The following is a 26,924-nucleotide window of genomic DNA, read 5'->3' on the forward strand; positions in this document are numbered from 1 at the left end:
CTCCCGGCCTATTTCTGTTGCAAAGATGACAAGAGTAAAAGAGAACGCTGATATTTCTTAATTAAAACATTTTTTTGTTGTGGCACATGTAATGATTGATGTGTGGGTGGATGTAGACAGCACATGTGTCACGGCGTGAGGATTGAGATCAGAGGACAACTTTTGGGAGTTAATCTTCTCCTTCCACCATTAGGTCTGGGGATTGAACAATGGTGACCAGACTTTACAACCAGCTGAGACCCCCAGCTGGCCCTGCTAAGCTCCTCCCACGGGAGGAGTCCACCTCACTGAGTCAGCAAGTTCAGTGGATTTTGTTGCTGTAGCTGTTGCTGGGTGATGCTGAGAGATTATAAAAAGTTAAGAATAATAATGGAGGTAATGATGAGTTTATATCACTAAAAACCTAGAGGGGGAAGGAGCAGGGACAAACTGCCAGACCTGCTTAGATTCCAGCTCTTAGAGAATCTCTTTTTTTAAGGAGAGATTTGTAGCAGAAGTTCAAAGGGTGGGGGAAAGTGTTAAAATCTCGAGATGCAAACAAAACTTGGAATTACACTGAAAGTAGTTGGTGTGTGTGTGTGTGTGTATGTGTGTGTGTGTGTGGTGTGTGTGTATGGTATGTGTGGTGTGTGTGTGTATGGTGTGTGTGTGTGGTGGATGTGTGTGTGTGATATGTATGTGTGTGTGTGTGGTATGTGTGTGTTTCTGTGTGTGTGTGGTATGTGTGTGTGTGTTTGTGTGTGTGAGGTGTGTGTGTTTGTGTGTGTGTGTGATGTGTGTGTGGTGTGTGTGTGGTGTGTGTGTGGTGGGTGTGTGGTGTGTGTGTGGTGGGTGTGTGTATTTGTGTGTGTGGTGTGTGTGGTGTGTGGTGTGTTTCTGTGTGTGGTGTGTGTGTGTGGTGTGGTGTGTATGTCTGTGTGTGGTGTGTGTGTATGGTGTGAGTGTGTGTGTGTGGTGTGTGTGTATGGTGTGAGTGTGTGTGTGTGTTGTGTGGTGTGTATGTATGTGTGTGTGTGTGTGGTGTGATGTGTATGTGTGATGTGTGTGTGTGTGTGTATGGTGTGAGTGTGTGTGTGTGGTGTGTGGTGTGTATGTATGTGTGTGTGTGTGGTATGGTGTGTATGTCTGTGTGGTGTGTGTGTGTGTGTGTGTGGTGTGGTGTGTATGTCTGTGTGTGGTATGTGTGTGGTGTGTGTGTGTGGTGTGGTGTGCATGTGTATGTGTGGTGTGTGTGTGTGGTGTGCTGTATGTGTGTGTGCCTGACCATGCCTTGCTTGTTACATGGATGTTAGGATCCTTACCCTGGTTCCCATGCTTGCATAGCAAGCATTCTTAACTGTTGGACCATCTCTTCAGCCCTTGTTTTGTTTTGTTCCCCAATGGGATCTCCCACATTAACTGAGTCACATAGGTCCTTGTTTTACATAATAACTTGTGATGGTGTGAGGAGCTCACAATAAACTTTCATAGCTCCCTTGCCAGTGGTCTGCCTCCTCCCCTTCTCTTTTCAGAGCACTTCCTTCTGGAAGATCCATAGAGCTAGATGTCAAGACCAGAGTTGATGACTCACCCAGTCTGTATCCAGAGACAGAAAGGAGCCCGGTGTACTCAGCAGCCAATCTGAACCAGAAACGGACAACTCCAACCTCTCACTTCCTCATCATCCCTCCCCGTAGCTCATGGCCCATTCCTCACCTCCAAATCTTCTGTAAAATCAGAGACCTTGCCGTTCTCCTGGCAGCCCCAATGGCATCTGGTCCACCATGCTTCTTTGGATCTTCCATTCACAAGAGGATTGGCACCCTACTAAATACTAACCCTTTTCTCCCGGGGAAATAGTCAAAACTTACCCTCACCTTCACAGGGAAAATATCCAAGGAATCTTCCAGTCCTTTCAGGTTCATGTGAGGAGAGAATCTGCAGGGGCAGGACCGCCTTTTCTCCAGAAGCTCCGCCTTTCTCCATGCGGGCTCTCTTCCCGTCAGGTGCTCCCTGGGTAGGACAGCAGTGGTCAACGAAGCAATGAAACCAGCTCAAACAATTTTCAATATGACTAAAATAATTTTTTGAGACAAAGTTTCTCTGTGTAACATCCCCTTCTGCCATTAAACTTATTTTGTAGATTGGGGGGGGGTGGGGTAGGAGGGGCAAACTCAAAAAGATCTGTCTACCTTTGTCTCCCAAGTACTGGGATCAAAGATGTGCACCGTCCACGCCAGCTCTACTGTTTTTTTTTTTTTAATTTCACATCTAAAATACATTAAATAAGTGAATCAAGTAAAAAAAAAAATCTAACAAATCTATACGTTCAGCAGCACTGTAAGTCAAGAGACAGGATGAAACAGAAACAGTAAGAAAAATAACCCTAGATTTCTAATAAAAATCAAAGACATTATTTGTAAATCCAAGAAGGTTTGCAACTCTGAAACAGCCTAAATATACAGCCACATCACGGTTAAGCCACTGCCAATTAAAAAACAGCAAGAGAGGCACAAGTTAGCTTCAAGGAAGAGGAAGGCAGTTGGCTCCCTTTCCTACAGAAATAATAAATGTCAGAAGAGAGCATCTCTCATTTCCCTTCCATTGCTGTGACAAAGGCTACAACCAAAGCGAATGGGGAGAAAGGCTTTTCCGGCTGACATTTCCGCTCAGAGGTGTCATCAAGGCAAGGTAGGGAGGAGCTCGAGGCAGGAGCCTAGAAGCAGCGCCTGGAGCAGAGGCCCTGGAGGGGTGCTGCTTACTGGCTTGCTCTCCTGGCTGGCTCAGTTTGCTCTCTTATATACCCCAGGACCAGTGGCCTAGGGGTGTGACACAATGAGCTGGGCCCTCCCACATCAATCATCGATTAAGAAAATGCTTCACAGACTTGCCTGGAGGCCCATCTGATGGAGGTATTTTCTCAGTTAAGGTTCCCAGAAACATGTAGGTTTATGGCAAGTTGACAAAAAAAACCAATGAGTTCAATATTTTAAACTGCCGAAAGATGGGCTGATGGACCTCTGTTGACTTCAAGGCCAGCTTGGTCTACATAGCAACTTCCAAGGCTACGTAGTGAGACCCTAGGTGAAATGGGGAGAAGACCAGAGAGTTTGAGAGGGAGCTCAATGGCTGTATTTAATGCTCTTGCAGAGGACTGGGTCCAGTTTCCAGCACCCGTATTAGATGGCTCACAACCACCTATAACTCTGGCTTCAGGGGACCCACCTTCCTCATCGTAGTAAGAATATGTGTACACTGTGACCCTAATGTAAAAGGTGCAGCTGCTGCTGTTGGAAAGCCGTCTGGAAATGCCTTAAAAATAACTTCAAAGAAGCTCGGTGTGGATACATGTAATCCCAGCGTGTGGGAGGTAGGAGGATTGCAGTGCAAATCCAAATTCCAGGAGACAGAGAATTTGAGGCCAACCTGAACTATAATGAGATCTCCATCTTGACACAAATAAACAAAACAAGTAACATTAAAAATATCAAACAGTTGCTTTATAGCCTCATAATACCTGAGGGGAGAATGATGTCGATGTCTGTACAAGGATGTTTATAGCAGGATAAGTCATAAAGCAGAAAGACCCCTAGAGCTAACCCATGTCCTTCAAAAAATAAATGGCTAAACAGCATGTGATGCCCAAGTTCAATGTAAGAGGAGCTAAGGCACTAATTAATGCTGCAATCCAGGGGACCCTGAGAACATTGTGGTGTAGGGGTCCAAAAATGGCTGAAGGAAGACCCCAGACTCAGATAGTATGCAAAACCAGAGTGTTTATTCTGCAGAAACCACCAGCATGCGGGGGCCAACCATTCTTTAAAATGGGGACCCCAGATAAAGGTATGAAGGTCTTCTAATAGGGAACTGGAGGAACTTTCTAGAAGGATTAAGTAATCTACAATTTCATTGGTGGGTACTGGGGGGGGGGTCACAGGTGATCAGTGGGCTCCATTCCTATATCATGAACGTTCAACCATAGAATGAAATAGGGCTGCCCAGCACAGACGGCCCATTCTGAGATATTTCCCCATTTTTGTGGTTATCCCAGGGTGTTCTTTGGGAGAGGGTTTTATGACCTGGTTCTGGCTTTTATAGTCTGCATAATCCCAAGGAGCATAACCTAGTTTCTGAGACTTATGGTCTATTCCTGAAGCTGGTACATTATGGCCTTTTTTGAAATCAGGCCTGGTCCTCAAAATGGAGACAAATGGGGTTTATATTGTCCTTTCAGTGGTAAGGGAAAGTAAAAAAAATCAAGAGGTCACCTGTTTTATGGTTATACTCACATTGAATGTCTGGAATTGGAGCATCTGTGGAGATGGAGGGCCAGTGGTGGAGAAGCATAGCTTCTATGGGTGTGGAATCTCCATCGGAGGTGATGGAGGTGTTCTAAAACTAGACAGTGCTGATGGTTGGCCAACCACTAGCGTGTATCTGCTTCAAGGTGGCTAGTATACTGCTTAGGAAAGCATGTGGGTGGGTGGGTGGGTGGGTGTGCAGGTACACACAGAGGTCAACCCACAATAGCATTCTTCAAGAGCCCTCCGTCTCTTTTTGTTGAGACAGGCTCTCTCACTGAGATACAAGGATCATGAACAAGGTCAGGTTTGGGGGCCAGCCATTAAGGCCCTCAGGAATCCATCAGGCTCAGCATCACTGTGCTGGACACTTACACACACACACTGCCACACTCAATAGTTTGAGTTGGTGCAGGGGAGTAAACTCAGGTCCTCATGCTGCCAAGACAAACACTTTACCAACAGAGACACCCCTCACCTCCTGTCTTAGTTTGGTTTCTGCTGCTGTGATGAGACCCTGACGAAAGCTAACCTGGGGAGGAGAAGGTTTCTTGAGCTTATAGGTCACATTTTTTCACTGAGGTGAGTCAGGGCAAGAATCCTAGATAGGAACCTGGAGACAGAAACGGAGGCCGTGGAAGCATGCTGCTTACTGGCTTGCTCCCCATGGCTTGCTCAGCCTGCTTTTTTATATAACTCGAGACCCTATACCCTCCCATATCAATCATTAATCAAGAAAATCCCCCGAGAGATGTGCTTACAGTACAGGCTTAAGAAGGGATTTTCTCAATTGAGGGTCCCTCTTCCCAGACTATCCTCGCTTGAATCAAGTTGACAGAAAACAAAAATTAAAAAAACAAAACTAATCAGCTCACTCCCAAAGTATCAGGTATGTAATGAGATTCTATTAAATTATCTGATCAGGAACATGAGCTTTATATACAATTTGAACACATATGACAAACAATATACATATACATAGATAGATAGATAGATAGATATAGATATAGATATAGATATAGATATAGATATAGATATAGATATAGATATAGATATAGATATAGATATAGATATAGATATAGATATAGATATAGATATAGATATAGATATAGATATCCCTACCTTAGACAGTTCTCTAGGTCTATAACTCGCTCAGTTAGATCCCAGTTATGTCTTCCGAAACTCTGAGATTCTGTGTTTTTCAACATCTTAACCTTCATTAGAGAGTCAATAAGGTCTTGAAGGTTCTTGACGTCATCTCTCAGGGACATTATCTGTAGCGCCTGCTGGGCATTAGTTTCTTTGTAACTCTCTAACTCTGTCTTCATCTCGTGCAAAGACGTTTCTTTCATGTAGAGCTTGTTTTGAAGATTTCTCAGCTAAGGAGTAGGGAAAAGAAAATAATACTTAACTTCTTGCTTTAACTGTCATGGTGTTAGGTCACTGCGAATATGAGTTCATCTTGCTAGAGAGTAAAACAAAGCCTTTCCAGGCTATTCCTTAACAGTGTATCTTAATGTTTAAAAGCCATTTAAGATAAAACATGGTGGCACAGTAAGTTTGAAATAAACAGTTTACCAACATTAAAACTAAATTACAGGAATAGTGGATTTGGGAATTTCCACCCAAAAGGAGCGATGCTATAGCCTTAGATGTCTTGCTCTCTGGTGTGTGGCAATGTTCACAGGTCTGTCTCAGTTCCTGATCTCATTTGTGCTGGTGGGAAAAATAAAAGGGGGAGAACCCAGAGGAAGATTTATGACTAACCGTGGCTGGGCATCGTGGCACAGGCTTTGAATCCCAGCCCTGGGGAGGCAGAGGCAGGAGGATCTCTGTGAAGTCATAGGCCAGTCTGGTCTACAGACCAAGTTCCAGGACAACCAGGGCCACGTAAAGAGACTATCTCAAACAAAAGTTGGGGGGCTAGCTGTGAACTAAAGGAGAGAGATGGCTTGGCAGTTAAAAGAACTGGTTGTACTTCTGGAGAACCCAGGTTCAATTCCAAACACCCACATGGTACCTCACAACCATCTCCAACTCCATTTCCAGGGGGAACACACACACACACACACACACACACACACACACACACACACACACACACAGATAAAATAAAACTGAAAGATATTTTAAAAGACAGATAAAGGGGAGAAAAGACCATAAAGTTATAAAGAGAAGCAAGAAAGATGGCTTCCTGGAAGAAAAGAAAGCCTAAGAACAGCATAGGGCAGTGAAGGAGGAGACCAGTGCGGTGTGGTGGTTCGAACCTGAAGGAAACTAAGGGTGCTTAAGGCCATATAGTGAAAGCCTGTCAATAATAATAATAATAATAATAATAATAATAATAATAATAATAATAATAGTTATTATCATTATAGTTGTTATTATATAATTATATTATTATTAATAATAATAAACAATAAATATAGCCACAGTGACAGTTTTAAGCCTGTGCTTAGAACTGAAATTGTTGAACAACTTTTAACACATCAGTCTCCAGCTCTCGGGGGTTGAAACCCAGGTGTACTGCACTTTGTCTTCAAACATTATTTCTGTGCTTGATTTCAGTGGTTCAAACGTCTAGGATGAATCTACCTGCCTGTTTTCAGGGCTCTTTCTCTGAGATGCATCAGCCAGACAGAGATGGTACATGCTGCTCACTAGTCCTCCATGGGCTAAGAAGCTCACCTCACCTCCCAACTCCCCATCCCCCCAGAGCCCAGAATCACAGAGAACCCAGAAGACAGTCACAGCACAGTCTTAGTGGCGTTAGACACCAGGCTGACTCCACGGGCATCTCTCCCCTCTCCTAGGGTCAGGCCATGGCTCTGGTAAATAGCTGCTGGCTTACACTCCTGTGACCTTGGATAACCAGTCCTGGCTGGTCAGAGTTGGGCAAGCATGTTTTATGCAGCTACTGCAGCTTTGTCTTTCTGGATGTTTACTACCTGAGAGCTGGCTCCTCTGCAGGTACTGATTTGGAAACCTGCTAATCCTCCCCCACCCCCCACTCCCCGGTGCTGTACCTAATAAACATTGAGGTTTCAGATTGTTGGAATAGTCAGCATGGTTCCATAGTGCGCACACAGCCACCTGAGAAGTCCTCCTGCACAGGTTAAAAGCACCCATTAGGGGCTGGAGGGATGACTCAGCAGTTAAGAGCACTGGCTGCCCTTCCAGAGATCCTGAGTTCAATTCCCAGCAACCCATCTGTAATGGGATCTGATGCCCTCTTCTGCTGGGGACATACCATGACAGGGACTGCCCGCAGCAGGCAGGGATGGAGACATCTCAGTAGCCCACGGCAGCTCTCTGTAAAAAACAGTTGTTCCCATTTCTCCTCACCTTAGCTCTGGACAACGGCTGTATACATTTCATTTGTGCATGACTGCTTTTCAGTTGGCCTGGTTGGTATGCATAATGATTCTCTTATATCTGACTTCCCTAGTTCTTTCTCCTCCTGCTCTGGTGGATTCTGTGAAACTAGATGTTCCTTGATGTAATGATTCTTGCAGATTTTTTTTTCTTTTTTTTCTTTTTTTTTTTTTTTCAGAGCTGGGGACCGAACCCAGGGCCTTGCGCTTGCTAGGCAAGCGCTCTACCACTGAGCTAAATCCCCAACCCTGATGTAATGATTCTTAAACAATAAAAAATTGAGGCATAGGGCACAGCACAGCACAGTTCTAATGGCCCAGGTGCATGCTATGTGTTCTCATCTTGGAAACAATGTAATAACTGCACAATGGTAGTTCCAGATTAATGCTTGACTTGCAAAGAAAATTTGAAGAAATTATTAGAAAATGAAACAGAAACATTGGGACCCCAAGAAAGAAAAGAGCTATAGAAGTTATGAAATAAGTTTTGCACAACATTTGAGAGTGGTTCCTGGATAAGCAAGAATAGAATACCTAAAATCTTATACTCGTAAAACTAAGTCAAAACACTAGGACTCTGAGGAGAGTCATTGTGTGCAATGTGCAGAGTAGATAGCTTGATTAACTTTATTCTTTTTGGCCACTGCCTGGCAGCTTCGCCCATGTCATTTATCATAGAGCTTCACAGGAAAATGCAAGTAGCTGACCTTGGAGCTCTGAGCTCTGAAGTATAATATGTCAAAAGTTAAAGTTTAAATAATGATAAGTTTGCAATTATTATTTTTGTCACAGGCCTGGGAATAGGGGAAGTTTGAAACTTTGGGGAACAATTGTAATTCTCGATTCTTTTGGGATGTGGTTATTCTTTTGAATTTGATTTGGCAGAGTCTTTCTTTCTTTCTTTTTTTTTTTTTTTTCTTTTTTTCGGAACTGGGGGCCGAACCCAGGGCCTTAATCCCCAACCCAGCGTCTTCTTTTTTCCTACCTGCTTTTTGGAGTATCAGTAAAAGACTGGGGCAAGAGAGCAAGTGAACGAGTGGGGGAGAGAGTGAGGTGCACATGAGGTGTGCACGAGAAGGGTGTGGAGTGAGAGATGATGAGGAGAGTGTGTGTGAGTGAAAGGAGAGTACATGTGGTGTGTGAGAGATGTGTGTGAGGTGTGTATGAAGAGTGGGTGTGAGAGTGAAAGGGGGACAAATAGAGGTGTGTAGGAGTGTGGGAGTTTGAGAAAAGAAAAGCACACAGGAGAAAAGCAGAGTGCACAGGAGAATACAGTGTGTGAAACTTCAAGCTGCGAGCCAGTGGGGGGTGGGGGTGAGATGTGGAACTTTAAACCTTGAAAAATTGCCTGTCAGTTTGTACCCAAAAAGTTGTCTCTGTCTATTTATTAAACGCCTTCCAGATATCCCTGCTTCCAGCTGAGAACTCTGATCCTGTGTAAAGGCTGAACCCCAACACTTTTCTAGTGCATCTGAAGACAGCTATTGTGTGTGTGAGTGTGTGTGTGTATACTGTATGTATATGTATGTATACTGTATACATACTGTATATGTGTGTATATACATGTGTGTAATATACAGTATATATACATATATATGTATATACATGTGTATATATATATATGGTTTTTATACATGTGTATATATATTATATATAAAATAAATCTTAAAAATAAATAAAAGCACCACTAATCTTGGAAGACCCAGGTTCTATTTCTAGCACCCAGCACCCACATGGTGGTCTCTCTGTAACTGCAGTTCCAGAGGAGCTGACATCCTCTTTCAACCATGTCAAACACCCATACAGATAAAGAAAAAAATGTTAAAACACACTGAATTTGTATTTGACTTACAATATTCAACTTTATATGTTACCCATGACTTCTTAACTCATGATTCCTGCAGCCCGCCTATACAAGAGTTTTATCTCAATACCGTATTTCCTAAACTAGTCCACAACCACCAACTGAACAGGCTCATAGTTATCCTCTCTGTATCCTGCCTCACCCAAATATAGCTCTCGTGCACCTGTTCCTCCATTTAGGGCAGAAACACATTGCAATTATTTTTGTATGTTACACAAAGAGATAAGTTTAAATATAACAAAAAAATTGAAACGCACACTGTGAAGAGGAAAAGTACCTGATCAAGACAATTGTGTCCCTGTGGGACTAAATGGTAGGTTGCCTGGGAAGCAAGAAATGACTCATGCTGGGGCTCAGGTATCTTGCTGCAATCACTAAACTTCCTTTTATAACATGAACATGAGGATACTGTGTATTAATAACTGTCACTAAATTTTTATTTTTTGAGGCAAGGTCGCATTAGGCAACCCAGGCTGATCTTAACCTCATATCTTATTTACTTAGGCTTCTGAGTACTAGGCTCTCTAGGAGTGTGTAACTATGCCTGGCTTGAACTTCTTTATTTTTTAAATTATTTTTATTTGTGTGGTGGTAGTGGTGTGTGTGTGTGTGTGTGTGTGTGTGTGTGTGTGTTGTACCTCGATACTAAGGTTGTAATCTACCATGTCAGGACAGCTTTTCAGCTTTTTTAGCTTGGTGCAAAATGGAGGACTCCCTTTCTTTTGAGGCTTCCTCTTCTCTGCCTGATCTGGGAAGCCCAATCCTTTTACCTGAGCAGTGTCATGTAATCTTTGGCAAAATTACAAGTTCAACTTCCTAGAATGCCTCTCCATGCAAATGAGGGGCCCCCAGAACCTTAAACCTCAACCAGTGAAACTTCACCCTACGGAGAACCCCCTTCTCACTTTCCATGTGTATATGTATTTTCTATGTGTATATGTATATGTATGTGTGTATGTGTGTGTATATTTGTATGTGTATGTGTACATCCCTTGATTCACCCTAAATAACGTGTATGAACATAAGCTGTTTGTTGAACTTTGTTTTTAAAAGCTGCTTCATTGAATAGCATCTAAGAACACAGGAACACTAAAGTACTCTGAGAAGGCCTTCTCCCTCCAGCACTCACAGCCAGAACTGGATCCTGCTAACACACCCGTTCTGATCCTTCCCCATCTGTGTGCTGGTGTGTAGCAGTCCCCCGCAAAGGAAGAAAACAGAACCATGTGTACGCGCTCGCGGGCATGTGTATATGTGTGTTTGGGAGATACATGCTACAGCCCACATGCAGAGGTCAGAGGACAACCTGCAGGAATTAGTTCTCTCTTTCCACCATGTGTGTCCTGGAGACAAAACTCGGGTTGTCAGTCTTGGCAACAGACTTTTACTCACTGAACCACTTCTCTGACTTTGACTTTGTAACTTTTATTAAATTAGAAAATGCACAGTAGGAACTATGGAATACTTCTTGGGGGAGGAGGTGTGATTGGACGGCAAACCCAGAGATGTGTGCATTGCTAAACATGCACCTCACTGTTGAGTTATCCCTAGGTCCTGTGTAGACCAGGCTGGCCTCTGAGGTAATCCTCCTCCCAGAGCTTCCTGAACACTGGGCTTGCCTGGTTGGAATGTTTTTAAAATGTATATAGTGTTCAAAACCATGTCAAAATGATAAGAACCTTTTAGATGTTTATACGTACACAGAGTAGCTTTAAAAACTACTTTGAGGGGTTGGGGATTTAGCTCAGTGGTAGAGCGCTTGCCTAGGAAGCGCAAGGCCCTGGGTTCGGTCCCCAGCTCCGAAAAAAAGAACCAAAAAAAAAAAAAAAAAAAAAAACTACTTTGAAGGCCAGGTGTGCTAGAGTAGTAATCTGGGCACTATGGTATATGGCTGTAGCCTGAGCTACTCGGGATCCTAGAGGGCGACTCAATTGAATGCAGGAGTTTAAGGCTAGCCAGGGTGACACAGTGAGACTCCATCTCAAAACAAGGAATCAAAGAAAATCTTGGAAATTCTTGAAAATAATTTCCATATTTCCATTAGGCAAGGCACCTGGAACCTTTCTCATGGCTTAAAAGCTTCTTAAGGGTCAGAAAGATGGCTTTGCAGATAAGGGCACTGTCAACAGCCTAAGCATCAGCTCCAAGACCCACCGTCATGAAGTGACTCTCTCCAGCACTCAGGAACTGAAGTAGGAGGATTCCAAGTTCAAGGCCAGCTTGAGCTACATACTGAGAGCCTTAAACAAACAAAAGGGCACAGACCCTGACTACAGTTCGGTTGGTAGAGTGTTTGTCTTACATATACCAGTGGGTGAATACACACACCAAACATCCTATTACTACTACTACTACTACCAATTGCATCCAACTTAACAGAACCACAGACTTTTCAAGTATGACCACTGAGACATACTGTAGGCAAGAAGACTGATAGACACTACACGTTGTCTCCATGTCACCACAGTCTGTGCCACGGCCTGGTGGGTGGAGAGGAGTAGGCCTGGATCCTGCAGGCAGAACTGTGATATTTACTAGTGTTTCTTCCTACAAGCATCCCTGCCCCCCCCCTCCCCTCGTCTCTCTGCTCCTTCTCTCCTCATCCCAAGCCTGTGTTGGCTTTAGTCACTTCACATCAAGAACAAAAGAGGACTCTGTCCCTATACCATAGGAAATCTGATCTCTCAGACAGGAAACCTACTTCCTGGCTCCTTATCAAACATGACAAATGGGTTATATTTTATTAACCTCAGTCCTGAAAATCCATTTGCCGTGTTATTAATTATAATAAGAACCTGATGTGCTGGTTAGTTTTTTGGTCAACTGAACACAAACTAGGGTCACCTGGAAAGAGGGAACCTCAACTGAGAAATCGCCTCCATTCGATTGCCTGTAGACAAGTAGGGGAGGAGCGTTTTCTTGATGAATAATTGGTGTGGGAAGGCCCAGCTTACTGCTGGCAGTGCCACTCCTGTATAAGAAAGCAGGCCTAGCAAGTCATGGAGAACAAGTCAGTAAGCAGCATTCCTCCATGGTCTCTCCTTCAATACTTGCCTTCGATACTTGTGATCTCTAAACTGAAACAAACCCTTTCCTCCCCAAGTTGGTCTCGGCCATAGCGTTTATCACAGCAATAGAAAGCGAACTAGGATAACATATATTCGACTCTGTTTCAGTTTGTGGGTGTGTATTGTACATGTGCATGTGTTCCATGATCCCGTGTATGTGATGGCATATGCCCAAGTGTGTGTACCGCAGAAGCTAGAGGTCAATGTTAGCTGCCTTTCTCACCTCACACGCTCTGCACTTTGTTTTAAATATTATTGTTGTCATTGCTGCTATCATGTGTGTGTGCCTGTGCACATATGCATGGTATATGTTTATGTAGAGGTCAGAGGGCAACTCTGTGAAGTCTTTCCTCTCCACCTTTACACAGTACTGCGGTTTGAATGAGAAATGTCCCCTAAGGCTCCTGTATGGGAACACTTGCCCCATTAGCAGTGTTGTTTGGGGGAGGTTATGGAACCTTTAGGTGGTAGAGCCTTGCTGGAGGAAGTGTGTCGCTGCAGGCAGGCTTTGAGAGTTCACCGCTTTACCCCACTTCCAGTGTGATGTCTGAGTCCCATATACTGTTGAGGTGTGATCTCAGCCTCCTGCTCCTGCCACAACGTCTTCCCTGTCACTATGAACGTTTAGGCCCCTAGAACTGTAAACCAAAATAAATTCTTAAGTAGCGTTTGGTCACGGCATTTTATCACAGCAACGAAGACGTGACTAAATTAATTCACATGGATTCTGGAGATCAAACTTAAGCTGTCAGTTTACCTTGCTAGGTAGATGCCTCGGCATCTTCAGAAAGGAAGGAGGTGAAGGGAGAGGAGGAGGAGTGAGGGAGCTTGAACACAGATACTGGGGCAGGGGGACTCTAGGAGAAGATCACCATCTACAACCCAAGAAGAAACATCTCAAGAGGAACCACCCCTGCTGACACCTTGTCATGTATTTCTAGTTGCTCTAGAAACACTGCTGTTTAAGCACCCAGTCAAATACTTTGCTATAGTGGCCTTAGGCAGCCACAGGGAGAGCTGCTTACCCAGGGGTGGCCTTGATAAGCATTTTGAGAATTCTACTTGAAAGTAACCGTAGAGAGGCAGAGCAGACATGAGCAGCTACAGTGTACCGCCCTTCACAATAACAAAGACCAGTGAGCCTCCCGCCATGCTTTTGAGAAGGCTGTCACAGCCAACAAATCCTGAGGCTTTGAGCTAGGCTCAATTAGAGAATCCCTACAAGCTCTCCCCAGGCTTCATCACCGGGAGTAAAAGTCAAGGCTCTTCCCACAAATGTGGATTGTGCGATGCACTCAGATATTAGCAAGTATTAAGTAAGATTAGTGGATATTTGCTATCTGGTGGTGTATTGGAAATATGAGCTCATCCTTTCCATAAAAGTATATAGGACAGGGAGGCAGAGGGGCAGGCTGATCACACACACACACAAAGAGAGAGATGCTTATAGTTATTTATTATGCTACAATTTTTTATTTACTTTAACTTTTTAAAAATTGTGTGTATATGGGTGTTTTGTCTGCTTCTATGTCTGTGTGCCTGATGCCTGCAGAGACCAGAACGGGGCGTCAGATGCTCTGCACAGGAGTAACAGACAGCTGAGAGCTACCATGTGGGTGTTAGGAACTGAACCTGGGTCCTCTGGAAGCACAGTCAATGCTCTTCACTGCTGAGCCATCTCCCTAGCCCCTATGTCATACATTTTGAGCATGATGTTCCGTAAGCAATATTCTGATTTCCAAAAGCACTGAACGAGGCACCATCCTAAGTAGGAGTGTTAAAGCAGGCGTGACTCTAAACCGTGAGGAGGGAGTTCAGTGAGAGGCGGGGCAAAACCAAGGTAACGCCTCGGGCCATGAGCAGAATTCTCTCTCCTAACTTTTCAGAAGATATAATTCCCCCTTTCATTTTCATTACCTCAGCTAAGAGAGTCTTGTTTTTCACCCACAAGCTGGCAAGGTCGGAATGGACGGGGTCGGCTGCCTTTTTGTTGTGTATGATTGGGTTCCTGGTCGGAACCACTTCAGGTGGAGGATCAAAGCAAGCCTATAGAGAGAAACGGCCAGTTAATTAACTAAATGCATGCCTTGTGGATCAAAAGCCACAAACCCACAGAAACACTCACAATAAGGAGTTGCCAACAGGACTCAGCTTTAAGGTATTTATTCTGAGATACCGTCTTAGCAAACCAAACTGTTTCCAGGAAAACAGCAAGTATCACGCTGACCTGCTTTATCTTCTTCTAAACCCAATGCTCGCCTGTCAACAGTTTCCACTAGTGAGAAGCAAATGCAGCCCATCTGAATTGTGCACTGTGATCCCTGAGAGTATAGGAATCAAGACAGCGTACATAAAATATCTGGAGACATTTCCATGTGAATCTAATAACTGTAGAGTGGGCAGGAGGGATGGCTAAGAATGCAAGCATGAGGTCAAGAGTTCAGATTCCAGCACCCTATAAAAAGCAAATCATGGCCTTGACTAGGCCTGTAGACTGCACTGGGCAGGCCAGGGTGGAGACAGGAGGATTTCTGAGGTTTGATGGCTGCCAGTCTAGACAGAAAAACAAAACAAAACAAAACAAAAAAACCCCCCACAAGTTCCAAGTTCAAGGAGTGATCCTTCCTCAGAGGAATAGAGTAGGGGATCAGGGTGGAGGACACCTGACACACTCTTCTGACCTACAAGCACATTCACACATGCACACAAATGTACACATATGTGTACATACACCACACATACATGTATGCCCAAATGTATGCACAGTAAGAATTTTAAAAGTAGGTTCTGGAGGGATGACTCGACAGTTTAGAGCACATGGTACTCTTGCAGAAGAACTGGGTTCAATGCCCAGCACCCACATAGCGACTCACAACCATCTGTCACTCCAGTTCCAGAGGATCAAAGGTCCTCTTCTGACCTCCCAGGGCAGCAGGCAGGCACGTGGTGCAGATACATGCATGAAAGCAAAATCAGGGGGCTGGGGAGATGGCTTAATGGTTAAGAGCACTGACTGCTCTTCCAGAGGTCCTGAGTTCAAATCCCAGCAACCACATGGTGGCTCACAACCATCTGTAATGGGATCTGATGCCCTCTTCTGGTGTGTCTGAAGACAGCGACAGTGTATTCACATACATGAAATAAATAAATCTTTTTAAAAAAGAAAAAAAAGAAAGCAAAAACAATCATGTAAATAAGATAAACCTAAAAAGAAAGAGAAAGATAGTTTCTAGGGGCTACAGAGATCTTAAGAGCACCTTGCTATTCTTCCAGAGAAAACGGAGTTGGGGGGTTCACAACCACCTGTAAATCTAGTCCAAGAGGTACTCACATGCACAAACCACAAACATACTTAAATAGAAAATAAACTCTTCTTGTTTCTTTGGGGGGGAAAAAAGCAGTTTCTAAAAAGAAAAGGAAAATAAGGGAGCTATTGGAAAACCAGGTATGGTGGCATATACTTGTGATCCAAGCCCTCAGGAGGTAGAAGGATGAGCCATCCCCTCAAGGCACACATTTTCAAATTCTCCTTTTCTGATTTTCTTCTTGGTGTGTATATGTGTGTGTGTGTGTGTGTGTGTGTGTGTGTGTGTGTGTGATATGTGGAGGTGTGTATGTGGCGTGTGTGAGTGTGTGTGTGTTTCCTTAAGTGCTGTCCACCTTGCTTTTTGAGATGTCTTTCTCTCACTGGCTCTTTGCTCCTCTATTAGGAATCTACCTGCGCCTGTTTCTGCAGTGCTAGCATTACAGGCATATTTGACTGTGCCTGTGGGTTTCTTGTGGATGCCAAAAACTGATCTCAGGTCCTCATGTTTACGATATAACTATCTCTCCAGCCTCCCACATGGCAGTTGGAGTGGCAGATAAAGCACAGACAGTTCATATTGTTCACACTTAGCTGGAAACATACTTTCAGTTTATAGTAGTGCATAATATAAGTATTTCTTAAAATTCAATGGGACACCAGAACTGTCATCTAGTATATCATACTGAGCTAAATTATGTTTGTTTAAGACAGGGTTTAGATACACAGTGCAAGCTGGACTCGAATTGTATCCTAAGTACTTGGAATACATGCCCAGTTTATGTTTTAAGATTAGGAACAGAATAAAGACATTTTATAGGAACAAACCAAGTTTACTATACAATGTGTCCTTGCTTTAGAAAGCTTCTAAAAACAGACTCTGCAAAGAAAGAAAACAAACGTATCAAGTATGAAATACAAGAAGAAATGGGGAGAAGACTTGCTGGGTACTGTGACTGGTAGCTGTAACCCCAGCACTTGGGAGGCTAAAGGAGGAAGATTGATATGAGTCTGAGATCAACGTGGACCAGAGAGTAGTACTGGAAAAGCAGAGAGGGAGTACAAGGAGGAGGGGGGAGGGGAAGGAAGAAAAGGAGGGGAGAGGAGGGAAGGAGGAGGAGGAGGAGGGGGGAATAGTAAAGATGTGAGCACTAAGTCGTAGTATCTTAGGTAGAAAATAAAGATTCTGGGCCAGAGAGGGAGATGGGGGAGGGGAGTGGGGGAGGAGGAGGAAAGAAAAGGCTGGGCTAGAGAGATGGCTCAGTGGTTATCTTCAGGGCTAGCAGAGGTAGAGACAGGAATGCTGAGGTTGCTGGCTTCTAGCCTAGCACAGGCTTGTACACTCACAGGTACATGTTTACATACCCCATACATAATTACATACAACACACACACACACACACACACACACACACACACACACACACACACATGAAAATCAGTGTGAGAGCTTGAACAAGGAATGCTCCTCCAACCCCATTAGGTTCAAGCATCAGAACACTTGTTGGTGCTGTTTGGGAAGGTTATGGAGAGGTGGAGGTGGTGGAGGAAGAACATCACTGTGTGAGGACTTTGTGAGTTTAAAGCCTCTTGTCACTTACAGTTGGATCTCTGCTCCTCGTTTGTGGCTGAGATGTGATCTGTCAGCTTCCTGCTCCTAACATCATGCCTGCTCGCTCGCTGCCATTTTTCACCCGCCCCCCATGATGGACTCTTACCCTCTGGAACTGTAAACAGAAATAAACTCATAAGTTACTTTCTGTTGTTGTGTTTTAGCATAGCCACAGAAAAGCAACTAATACACGCAGTCGTTTTTCTTTCTTTTTAAGTTTTTTTGGTATTCATTTATCTATTTAGAGACATGGTCTCACTATGTAGCCCTGGCTGTCCTGAAACTCACTCTGTAGATCAGGCTGACCTTTAGCTCACAGAGATCTGCCTGCTTCTGCCTCCTCAGGATTAAAGGTTCCACCACCCCGGACACAAGAAGTTGCTCTTCTGTTTTTGTCAGTCTGCTAGTTGATTGGTTGGCTGGTTTTTTTTTTTTTGTGTTTTGTTTTGTTTGTTTGTTTGTCTGGCTTTTTTTTTTAGGAGGGGGTGGTTGTTTTGTTTTTTTGAGATAGGATTTCTCTGTGTAGCCTTGGCTGTCCTGGAACTCACTTTATAGACCAGGTTAGCCTTGAACTCAGAGATCTGCCTGCCTCTGCCTTCTAGGTGCTGGTATTAATGGTGTGTGCCATCATGCCCTGCAGAAGTTTCTTTTTCTAAAGGGACATAAAAGTAAGAACAGAAAAACAAGTTAAAATACTACAAAAGTTCAGTACTAAAGAATTCAAATTAATAAAGATTTGAGTTAACTATGAAAAGTATATATATATATGTATATATACATATATGTGTATGTTAATATGATAAAACTTTATTGTTCGAGAATTTCATACATGCATAAAATGTGTTTTGATCAAATCCATCACAATAATAAAAGCTTTAGAGCTGTGAAAATAATGTCATGTATAACTTCTACACAAATAGTAAAAGGGGAAGGCATGCAAAAAATAAAACACACACACACAAACACACACACACAAGCACACACACAAACACACACATACACACAAGCACACACACAAACACACACATGCACAAACACACACACACTCACACACACGGCAGTCAGAGTTCTCATGCTGAAGTGGCATGTAATAATCAGACTGCATGTAATACGGTTGTAGAAATGTGGCCAAATATTTTTTTGAAACAGTCTCTCGTATCTCAGGCTTGCATCAAACTCCATCTGTAGCCAAGAATGACCTTGATATCCTGAATATCAGTGTTTACATTACAATTTATAACAGTTACAAAACCACAGCTATGAAGTAGCAACTAAAATAACTACGTGGTTGGGGTCACCACACATGAGGAACTGCATTAAAGGGCTGCACATTAGGAAGGTTGAGGACCACTGCTTTAGTGATAATAAGATAAAGACTTGGGTAGATATTTCTGGTGCTCTTAAAATGTCAATGGAGGGGCCATCTTTTGCTCAAGAAGATATTTAAATTCCAGAAAAATCCCCATTAAGGTCCTGAAAGAAGTCTAAACCCATAGTAGTATAGTACACTAGAGGGAGTTGAACCACCTGCCTTGCTAAATCAGCATAGCTGCTCCCTGGTGGGTTATCCTCATCTACAGAACAGGAAGATCAGAGCCCCTCTGCTGGGCTGCTCTCTTCCTGACTGGGAGTAATGGGCACTAGTAAATCAACCACCAAAAAAGGGCAAACCCAAACTCACTGGAGGTCTTGTTGGATCCAGATGTTTCATGTCTTCTTGTTCTGGGGAAATCAGTAGTGGACGGGTTTACCAGATGGCTCAGCAGGTAAAAGCACCTGCTGCTTGTACTGAAGACCTGAGTGCTGCTTTTGGACCCACTATTGAAGGAGAGATCTGATTCTCCCCGTTTGTTTTCTGATCTCAGCACACATACAATAGGTAGGTGGGTAGGTAGATAGACCAATAGATAAAAATTTTAAAATGTAAGTGGAAGAGGACTGATATGATGGCCTATGTATAATCCTAGCACTAGGGAAATTGAGGCAGGAGGATCTAAAGTGCGAGGCTTTCCTGACTATGTAGCGTCAGGTCAGTCATGTATACAGTCTCAAAAAAATCAAAGAGCTAGGTATGGCGGCTCGCACCTGCAATCCTAGAACTCTGGAGGCTGATGCAGGTGGAGACATAAATGTGAGGCTAACCTGGGCTAAAGGGTGAGATGATGTCTCAAAGAGCAAGCAAAAGAAGTCTGATATCACTTAGCCTCCTTCTTTTCTTTCTTTCCTTTTTTTGGGGGGGGGGTTTATTTATGTACTTTATGTAAGTACACTGTAGCTGTCTTCAGACACACCAGGAGAGGGCATCAGATCTCATTACAGATGGTTGTGAGCCACCATGTGGTTGCAGGGAATTGAACTCAGGACCTCTGGAAGAGCAGTCAGTGCTCTTAACTGCTGAGCCATCTCTCCAGCCCCTCCCCCTCCCTTTTTTAACATTGTTTTTTGTGTGTATGACCGAGTGTGTGCCCAAACTTGCACGTGGTGGTGAGAGAACAACTTTTGGGACTTGGTTCTCTCCATGTGCCTTGCGGATCTCAGGAATCAAACTCAGGTCTTCAGGTGTCTGCATTGAACACCTTTACCTGCTGAGTTCTGTCAACAGACCCCTGAATTTATCTTTTTTATCATCCTCTAGCAAAGAAGTGCTAAGAACACCAGCAAAGAGGCAATCAAGGGTGGACTTTCCCTTTCTTAGATTAGCTCTCGATGATACACAAACAATATCATGCTTGTGAAAATGAGGACAAAACCCCAGAGTCCAACTCACCACCCGGACGTTTTCCAGAGTTGACAGAGGTGACTGGTGTCTGGCTTCTGGTGGCTTAGCCTCACAGGCCTCTTGGGTTTGGCTATTAGCAAGCCTCCCTGGATCCGAATGACTTACAGGCTGGAGTGGCCTTGACATGCTGGAGACACAGGAAGTGTACAACAGATCCAGCAGTGGTGACCCACGGTGTCTCTAAGGAAAGTTTCTGTATAGAGCTCAGGAAGAGAGGTTGAGGTCTCTCAGGGCCAACAGCAAAGACTTTCAGAAAGTTCCAGGAGTGTCTCAAGTGCTTAGCCCTCAGGAGGAGCTGCCTGATGAATTTGTTTTGTGGAGACAATGTGGACCTAGTTTCTAAAGAGAGTGTAAAATAGTTGAAGTGTCATTAGACATACATGAATATACTTTTTTCTAAAATATTTTATTTACATTATATCATGCATTTAATTATATATTAAAAATACATATAATTATATATAAACACACATACTTATATGTCAGTCCTTGCTAATATATGAGTCATAGCTTTATGACCTGTGAATTTCTCCCATTTAGAAATTTTCAACCTGTCATAAATGCTAACTATAGCACTTAAGAAACAACCAGACCACAAAAATTCAAATGCAGATTGATAATGTACATACTGTAGTTTACAGAGCTCTTTATGCCCCAGAATAAAGTATAAATGCAATCACATGTTACTTTCCTTTCAGTGTGAAGGGTCAAAACCAAGGTCCTTGAGTGTGCTACTGTTACTGGAGGCCCAGGTCTGGGCGGGGTGTTTCCAGGTTCTCTTTTTAAATATTTATTTTATTTATATGTTTATTTGTGTGTGTGTGCCTGAGCCCTTGGTGATCAGAAGAGGGTACTGTATTTCCTGGAATTGGAGTTACAAGTAGTTGTGAATAGCCATGTGTCTTCTCTTAGAGAAGCCAGTGTCCTTCATTACTGAGCTGTCTATCCAAGCCCCAGGTTCCGAGGTCCTTGGTGTCTTATTTAAAGCACGAAGTAAGCACACACAAAGAAAACTGTTCTAAGCAGAGCAATAGCACAGATCAGATCAGGACACACTAGAGCAGCAGGCCTCTCAAGGAAGGGTAATCAGAGGCCCCGAATACTATTTAGAGCTTTCTTTTATGGAGGTTTAAGAGAAGAAAGAAGGCCAATGAGAGGGTCATCCAGTTAAGACTGCTTGCCACCACCACTAAAACCTGAGTTTTGATCCCTGGGACTCACCTGTTAGGAGAGAACTGAAAGTTGTCCTCTGACCTTCACACACACACACACACACACACACACACACACACACACACACAGAGTCACACACACCTCCTGCTAGTTGTCCTCTGACCACCATAGTGCACCATGGTAAGTACACATGAACACATATATAGCTAAATATTTTTAAATGGAAGCTGAGTTCTATCTAACGTTGTTTAAAGTTATAGCTTTAAGGTTTTACAACTCTGAAAATCCCACCTTCACACTCTCTGTATGTCTTACTTTCTTACACATAAGATACAACTTACTATGGTTCAATGAGTGAAAGAACAAAACGTAATTTTTCTTTTACCATCATATGATCAAGAGAAAATCCCAAATCCCAGGAGACCCCCTAGTGAGTGGGCATCCTGTACAATTTGCCAGTAGAATGTTTGCACTCCTCGGAAACCGTTGCTAGGTGAACGAATCACAGACGGCAAGGAAGGCAGAGACAGCTCAGTGTGGCGGTTACAGTGCAGTTATTTTCCTAAGGGCCTAAAAGCACATAGTACTTTTCACCAAATATTAGTGAACATTAAAAAAGAAATAGAGAAAAGCAAGAAGCAAACAAAAATGTTTAAGAAAGTGAGCCTATCCAAGTGAACGAACACTATCAACATGTGTGTGTGTGTGTGTGTGTGTGTGTGTAATCATATCTATTTATATAAAACTTCTGATTCCTAAGAGGATAGAATTGATGATTCCATCTATTTCTAAGGAAAGATGATTTGTTATGTTAAATACGTTTATAGCAGAGAAGGCTTGTCCCTAGTGTGTATTTGTGTGTGTGTGTGTGTGTGTGTGTGTGTGTGTGTGTGTGTGTGTGTGTATCCTTGATACCAAAATAGCCAAGAATACACTTCAAATAGCAAAGAATGCTGATAGACCTCAGTCCAGGGTCTGAGCCTTTGCATAAATCTTTTTGAATCTATAAGGTCCGTTCAGATATAAATTTAGGGCTGAAAATGACTGTCCATGTCTTTATTTAGTTATGTACAATAAAAACTAAGCAGAAACAGCCGGGCAGTGGTGGCACAGGCCTTTAATCCCAGCACTTAAGGGGAGCAGAGGTAGCCAGATCTCTGAGTTAGAGATCAGCCTGGTCCTCAGAGTAGGTTCTAGGACAACTAGGGCTACATGGAAAAATCCTGTCTCGAAGCAACAACAAATAGAAAGAAATTAAGACTCACAAAGATGAGAATAATACATATTCAACGCAGATAAACAAATTTTTCCTCTATAAAATTCTTAGGACTGGAGAGATGGCTCAGCACTTAAGAGCCCTGGCTGCTCTTCTAGAGGTTCCCAGCAACCACATGGTGGCTCACAATTATTTGTAATAGGATCTGATGCCCTCTTCTGGTGTGTCTGAGGACAGCTACAGTGTACTCATATATATGAAATAAATAATAAATAAATCCTCAAAGATAAGTAAATAAACAAATTCTTAAAAATAATACTCTCTAAGGTTTGGGGTATAGCTCAGTGGTAGAGGATTTCCTAGGAGCATAAAGATCCTGCACTTTCCCTGTCTTTTTATTCTTTAAATTGGCAGAGAATTGCGTTGCCCTGTGGCACAAGATGATGTCATCCTACCAGCATAGGTGTATAACATGCGTATCACTCCAGCACTCAGGAGAGACAGGAGGGCTGGAATTGAAATGGTAACCATCCCACCACAATGACAAGTTCAAGACTAGCCTGGGCTACATGGGAACTTGCCTCAAAAACAAACAAACAAACAAACAAACAAACCCAGGGATCTGGTATATATGTGTACTTGCAGACTGGGAATTTGAGGCCAGCCTAGACCATACAATGAGACTGATGGCACACACGTCACTTGTCTTCACATTTCTTTTTTTTTTTTTTTTTTCCGGAGCTGGGGACCGAACCCAGGGCCTTGTGCTTCCTAGGTAAGCGCTCTACCACTGAGCTAAATCCCCAGCCCCTGTCTTCACATTTCTTATTCCACATACCTGTATCCACTATTTCTTATTTTTCTTTTCTGTTTGCTTTCTGTTTAAGACAGAGTTTCACTATGTAACTTCAGCTGTGCCAGAACTCACTATGTAGACCAGGCTGGCCTCAAACTCATGGAGATCCACCTGCCTCTACCTTTTGAGTATTGGGAAGAAAGGCACGTGCCACCACGACCCAGTTACTATTTCTTTTTTTTCTTTTCTTTTCTTTTTTTCAGAGCTGGGGACCGAACCCAGGGCCTTGCACTTACTAGGCAAGCGCTCTTCCACTGAGCCAAATCCCTAACCCCAGTTACTATTTCTTTAACAAAGAGACAGGTCATATTGGAAAACTTTATGTTTACTACTAAAATTAATATTCTGATTAATATCACTGTAGGATAAATTCTTAGAGCTGAAAAATCAAAGTAATTATACATTTAGATTTTTTTTAGTAACAAAGAATCTAACTATTTAGTCTAGACCAGCCTTGTACTGGTCTAGTACTGATCTTATAGTAGTCATGTACCATGTCATCCTGACACATTTAGATATATAATATAATATGTATAATATATATAATTTACACACACATATACATACATACATACATACATACATACATACATACATACATACATAAGGGTGTCTAGAACTCCCTGGCCTTGAACCCACAGAGATCCCCCAGCCTCTGCCTTCCAACAGCTGGGATAAAAGGTATGTGCCACCATGGTACATTTAAATTTTTGATAGATTTATGAAATTAAAAATGGGACCTGTGCAAAAATAATATACAACATTAATAGCGACTTCCATTATTAGCATTTAAATATTTCATCTTTCTAGTCTCAGAAAAGTGGCCATTTTCGTCTGTACTCACTTGTCCTGTCCTCAGGATCTCACAGGTTTGCCTTTCTCTCTATGAAGTGCATCCTTGTTTGCTTTCTAAGGCAGCAACGGGCTGTAGGGTTTTCCTCTCATTTTAGACTCTTTTCTCTTTCTTCCCTCTAGCTCCTCATCTCCTGAAATGCTTTTTTCTTTTTTTAAAGAGTTGTGTGAAGAGGGATAGAGAGGCAGCTTAGTGGTTATGAACATTGGCTCCTCTTCCTGAGGACCTGGATTCCATTTGGAGCATGTGTATAGGATGACTCTGGGCCATCTGAGAAACTCCAGTTCCATGGGACCTGACAAACGCTTCTGGCCTCCTGGGGCACCAGACATGCAAACTGTACACAGACATCCATGCAGTGAAATACCCATGCATGCATGTAAGATAAAAGTAAACAAATTAAAAAAAATGCATGCAAAAGGTCTCTTGTGGGGGCTCAAGGAGACACTGGGATGAATTATTGATTAGAAGGACTATCTTCTAATGGGCAGACAAACAGACAACAGGACCAGAAACGGGTGTGTCTCTGTCTGTGTGTGTGTACTTTTAGGAGACAGTTTTCTTTCCACCCTGTTTTGAGGCAGACTTCCATTGTTTCTGGGTGTCCAGCTTCTAGGTGCTTCTCTTGTTTCTGCCTCAGTCTCACAGGAGGAACACTGGGTTACTGCACCCTGCTCTTCACTTTGGGTCTGGGTTGGAACTCAGGTTGTCAGGCTTGCCTGGCATGTGTTTTTACCCATGGGGCTATCTCCCCTGCCCATCTCCAGGAATTGTAAACATTGAAATGTTCTAGGGACTCCATGTCCAGGAGGCATCAAAGAACATTTTAATTTAATTGATTCTTTTTGAGAGTTTTATCCCCCAATATGATCCTTTCACCAAAACAGTTAAAATGGCAATCCTGCCTGCCTAGAGGCTCAGGCCAAGTCCTTGCTCTTTCTCACACACTCCAAGCCCCTTGCTGAATCCGATTTCTCTCACATCAGATGCCCAGAGAAATCTCTTACCACACTTGTAAGCTGGCACTTAGAGTGAGATGCGGAACAGTGATCATATGCTTGCTTAACACGTGTGTTGTGTGAGTTTCAATCTTCCCCAGTGTAAACAGGCAAAAAAAATCATTAAAATATCATCTTCCCATCCCTTACTGATATGAGCACCTATCCTTTTAGCTAGTGTGTGTGTGTGTGTGTGTGTGTGTGTGTGTGTGTATTGGTTTTCTTTTTTGTTTTTCAAGAAAAGGTTTCTCTATGTGAAGCCCTGGGTGTCCTGAAACTTGCTCTGTGGATCAGGCTGGCCTTAAACTCAGAGATCCACCTGCTTCTGCCTCCCAAGTGCGGAGATTAAAGAGGGCACCACTGTGCCTGGCTGCAGTGGATTGAAAGAGAAAGTCCTCCAAAGGCTCAATGGTTGGATACTTTGTTTCCTGGTTAGTGGAAGATTAGGAAGTGTGGCATTGTTGAAGGAGGTGTGTCACTGGGAGAAGGCTCTGAGCTTTTAAAGCCTTTTGCCTTTCCCTGTGCATTATCTGCTTCCTGTTAGGGCTTTGACATGTGAGTTCATAACTGCTGTTCTAGCTGTCATGCCTGCCTGCTGCCATGCTTCCTATGGTGATGGACCCTCTGAAACCATAAGCCTGGAATAAAACCTTCCTATAAATTGCTTTGGTCCTAGTGTTTTGCCACAGTAACAGAAAAGTTACTAACACAGAAAAGTTACTGACTCATCTAGGTTTTTTTTTTTTTTTTTTAAATAACATGTCTTTGGACTAGGGATGTCACTTAGCAGTAGGTGTAACATTTGCCCAGCAGGTACAAGATCTTGACTTTTGTCCCTAGCACAGAAAAATGAATAAATAATACCATAGCTATTGTTTCATCTCTAAAATTAAATATTTAATTGATGTATGTATCCTCTACCAGAATATAATTCAGTGTGCTGCTGGGTTCTCTAGGGTGCTGTCAGCATTTGGAGCAGAATTATTGGTAGGAAATGGTTGTTCAACCGTTGCTTGCTTGATGAATAAATTATACAGATCACACAAAGCTACTGTAGCTGAAAACCCTTTCTGCTTAGACGGCAGAGGTGATAATCTTAGGGATGAAGCATCAAGGTTTGGGGCCTTATAGCTTTGGGCACTGATTTAGGGGCTTAAGACCATTTCCCTACCTGTTAAATGAGGCTTGGGCCTCTTCCTCACCAACAAGATAGTAAAAATCTTTGAAATGCAATACACAGAAAAGCACTACCTGCAATTTATGAGACCATTTTCTTGTATTTACAAATCCTTATTGCATGTGTTTGTGTATGTAATGTTTTGTGTGTGCAGGAGCCCTGGACGTCAGAAGAAGGAGTTGGGTTGCCTTGAACTGGAGTTAATAGGTAGTTATAATCTGTTATGTGGGTGCTAGGAACCAAGCCTGGGTCTTCTTCAAAAGCAGCAAATACTCTTAACCACTGAACCATCGCCCAAGTTTTTTTTCCTCTCTCTTTTTCTTTCCTTTAATCCCTGCACTCAGGAGGCAGAATCAGGCTGATCTCTGTG

General features: G+C 43.0%; 1 protein-coding gene across 14 annotated transcripts in view; it reads right to left on the bottom strand.

Moving 5' to 3' along the window:
- Tex21 (testis expressed 21) overlaps positions 1-21,986 on the bottom strand; it is a 40,076-nt gene extending 18,090 nt beyond the window's left edge. For 2 of the 14 annotated variants that reach the window (XM_063261717.1, XM_006240226.4), the window contains exons 1-5: positions 21,840-21,986; positions 20,270-20,620; positions 14,504-14,632; positions 5,403-5,659; positions 1,851-1,992 (exon numbers count right to left, since the gene is read on the bottom strand). In XM_063261717.1, the coding sequence (XP_063117787.1) occupies positions 1,851-1,992; positions 5,403-5,659; positions 14,504-14,632; positions 20,270-20,407 (666 nt within the window). In that variant the 5' untranslated portion in view covers positions 20,408-20,620; positions 21,840-21,986. Of the gene's footprint in view, positions 1-1,850; positions 1,993-5,402; positions 5,660-14,503; positions 14,633-20,269; positions 20,621-21,795 lie in introns of all 14 variants that reach the window. The other 12 variants (XM_063261718.1, XM_006240227.4, XM_063261719.1 and 9 more) reach the window with 8 other exon arrangements.
- Between the last annotated feature and the right edge of the window lie 4,938 nt (positions 21,987-26,924).

Source organism: Rattus norvegicus, chromosome 6 (genome assembly GCF_036323735.1).
Source record: "Rattus norvegicus strain BN/NHsdMcwi chromosome 6, GRCr8, whole genome shotgun sequence".
NCBI lineage: Eukaryota > Metazoa > Chordata > Mammalia > Rodentia > Muridae > Rattus > Rattus norvegicus.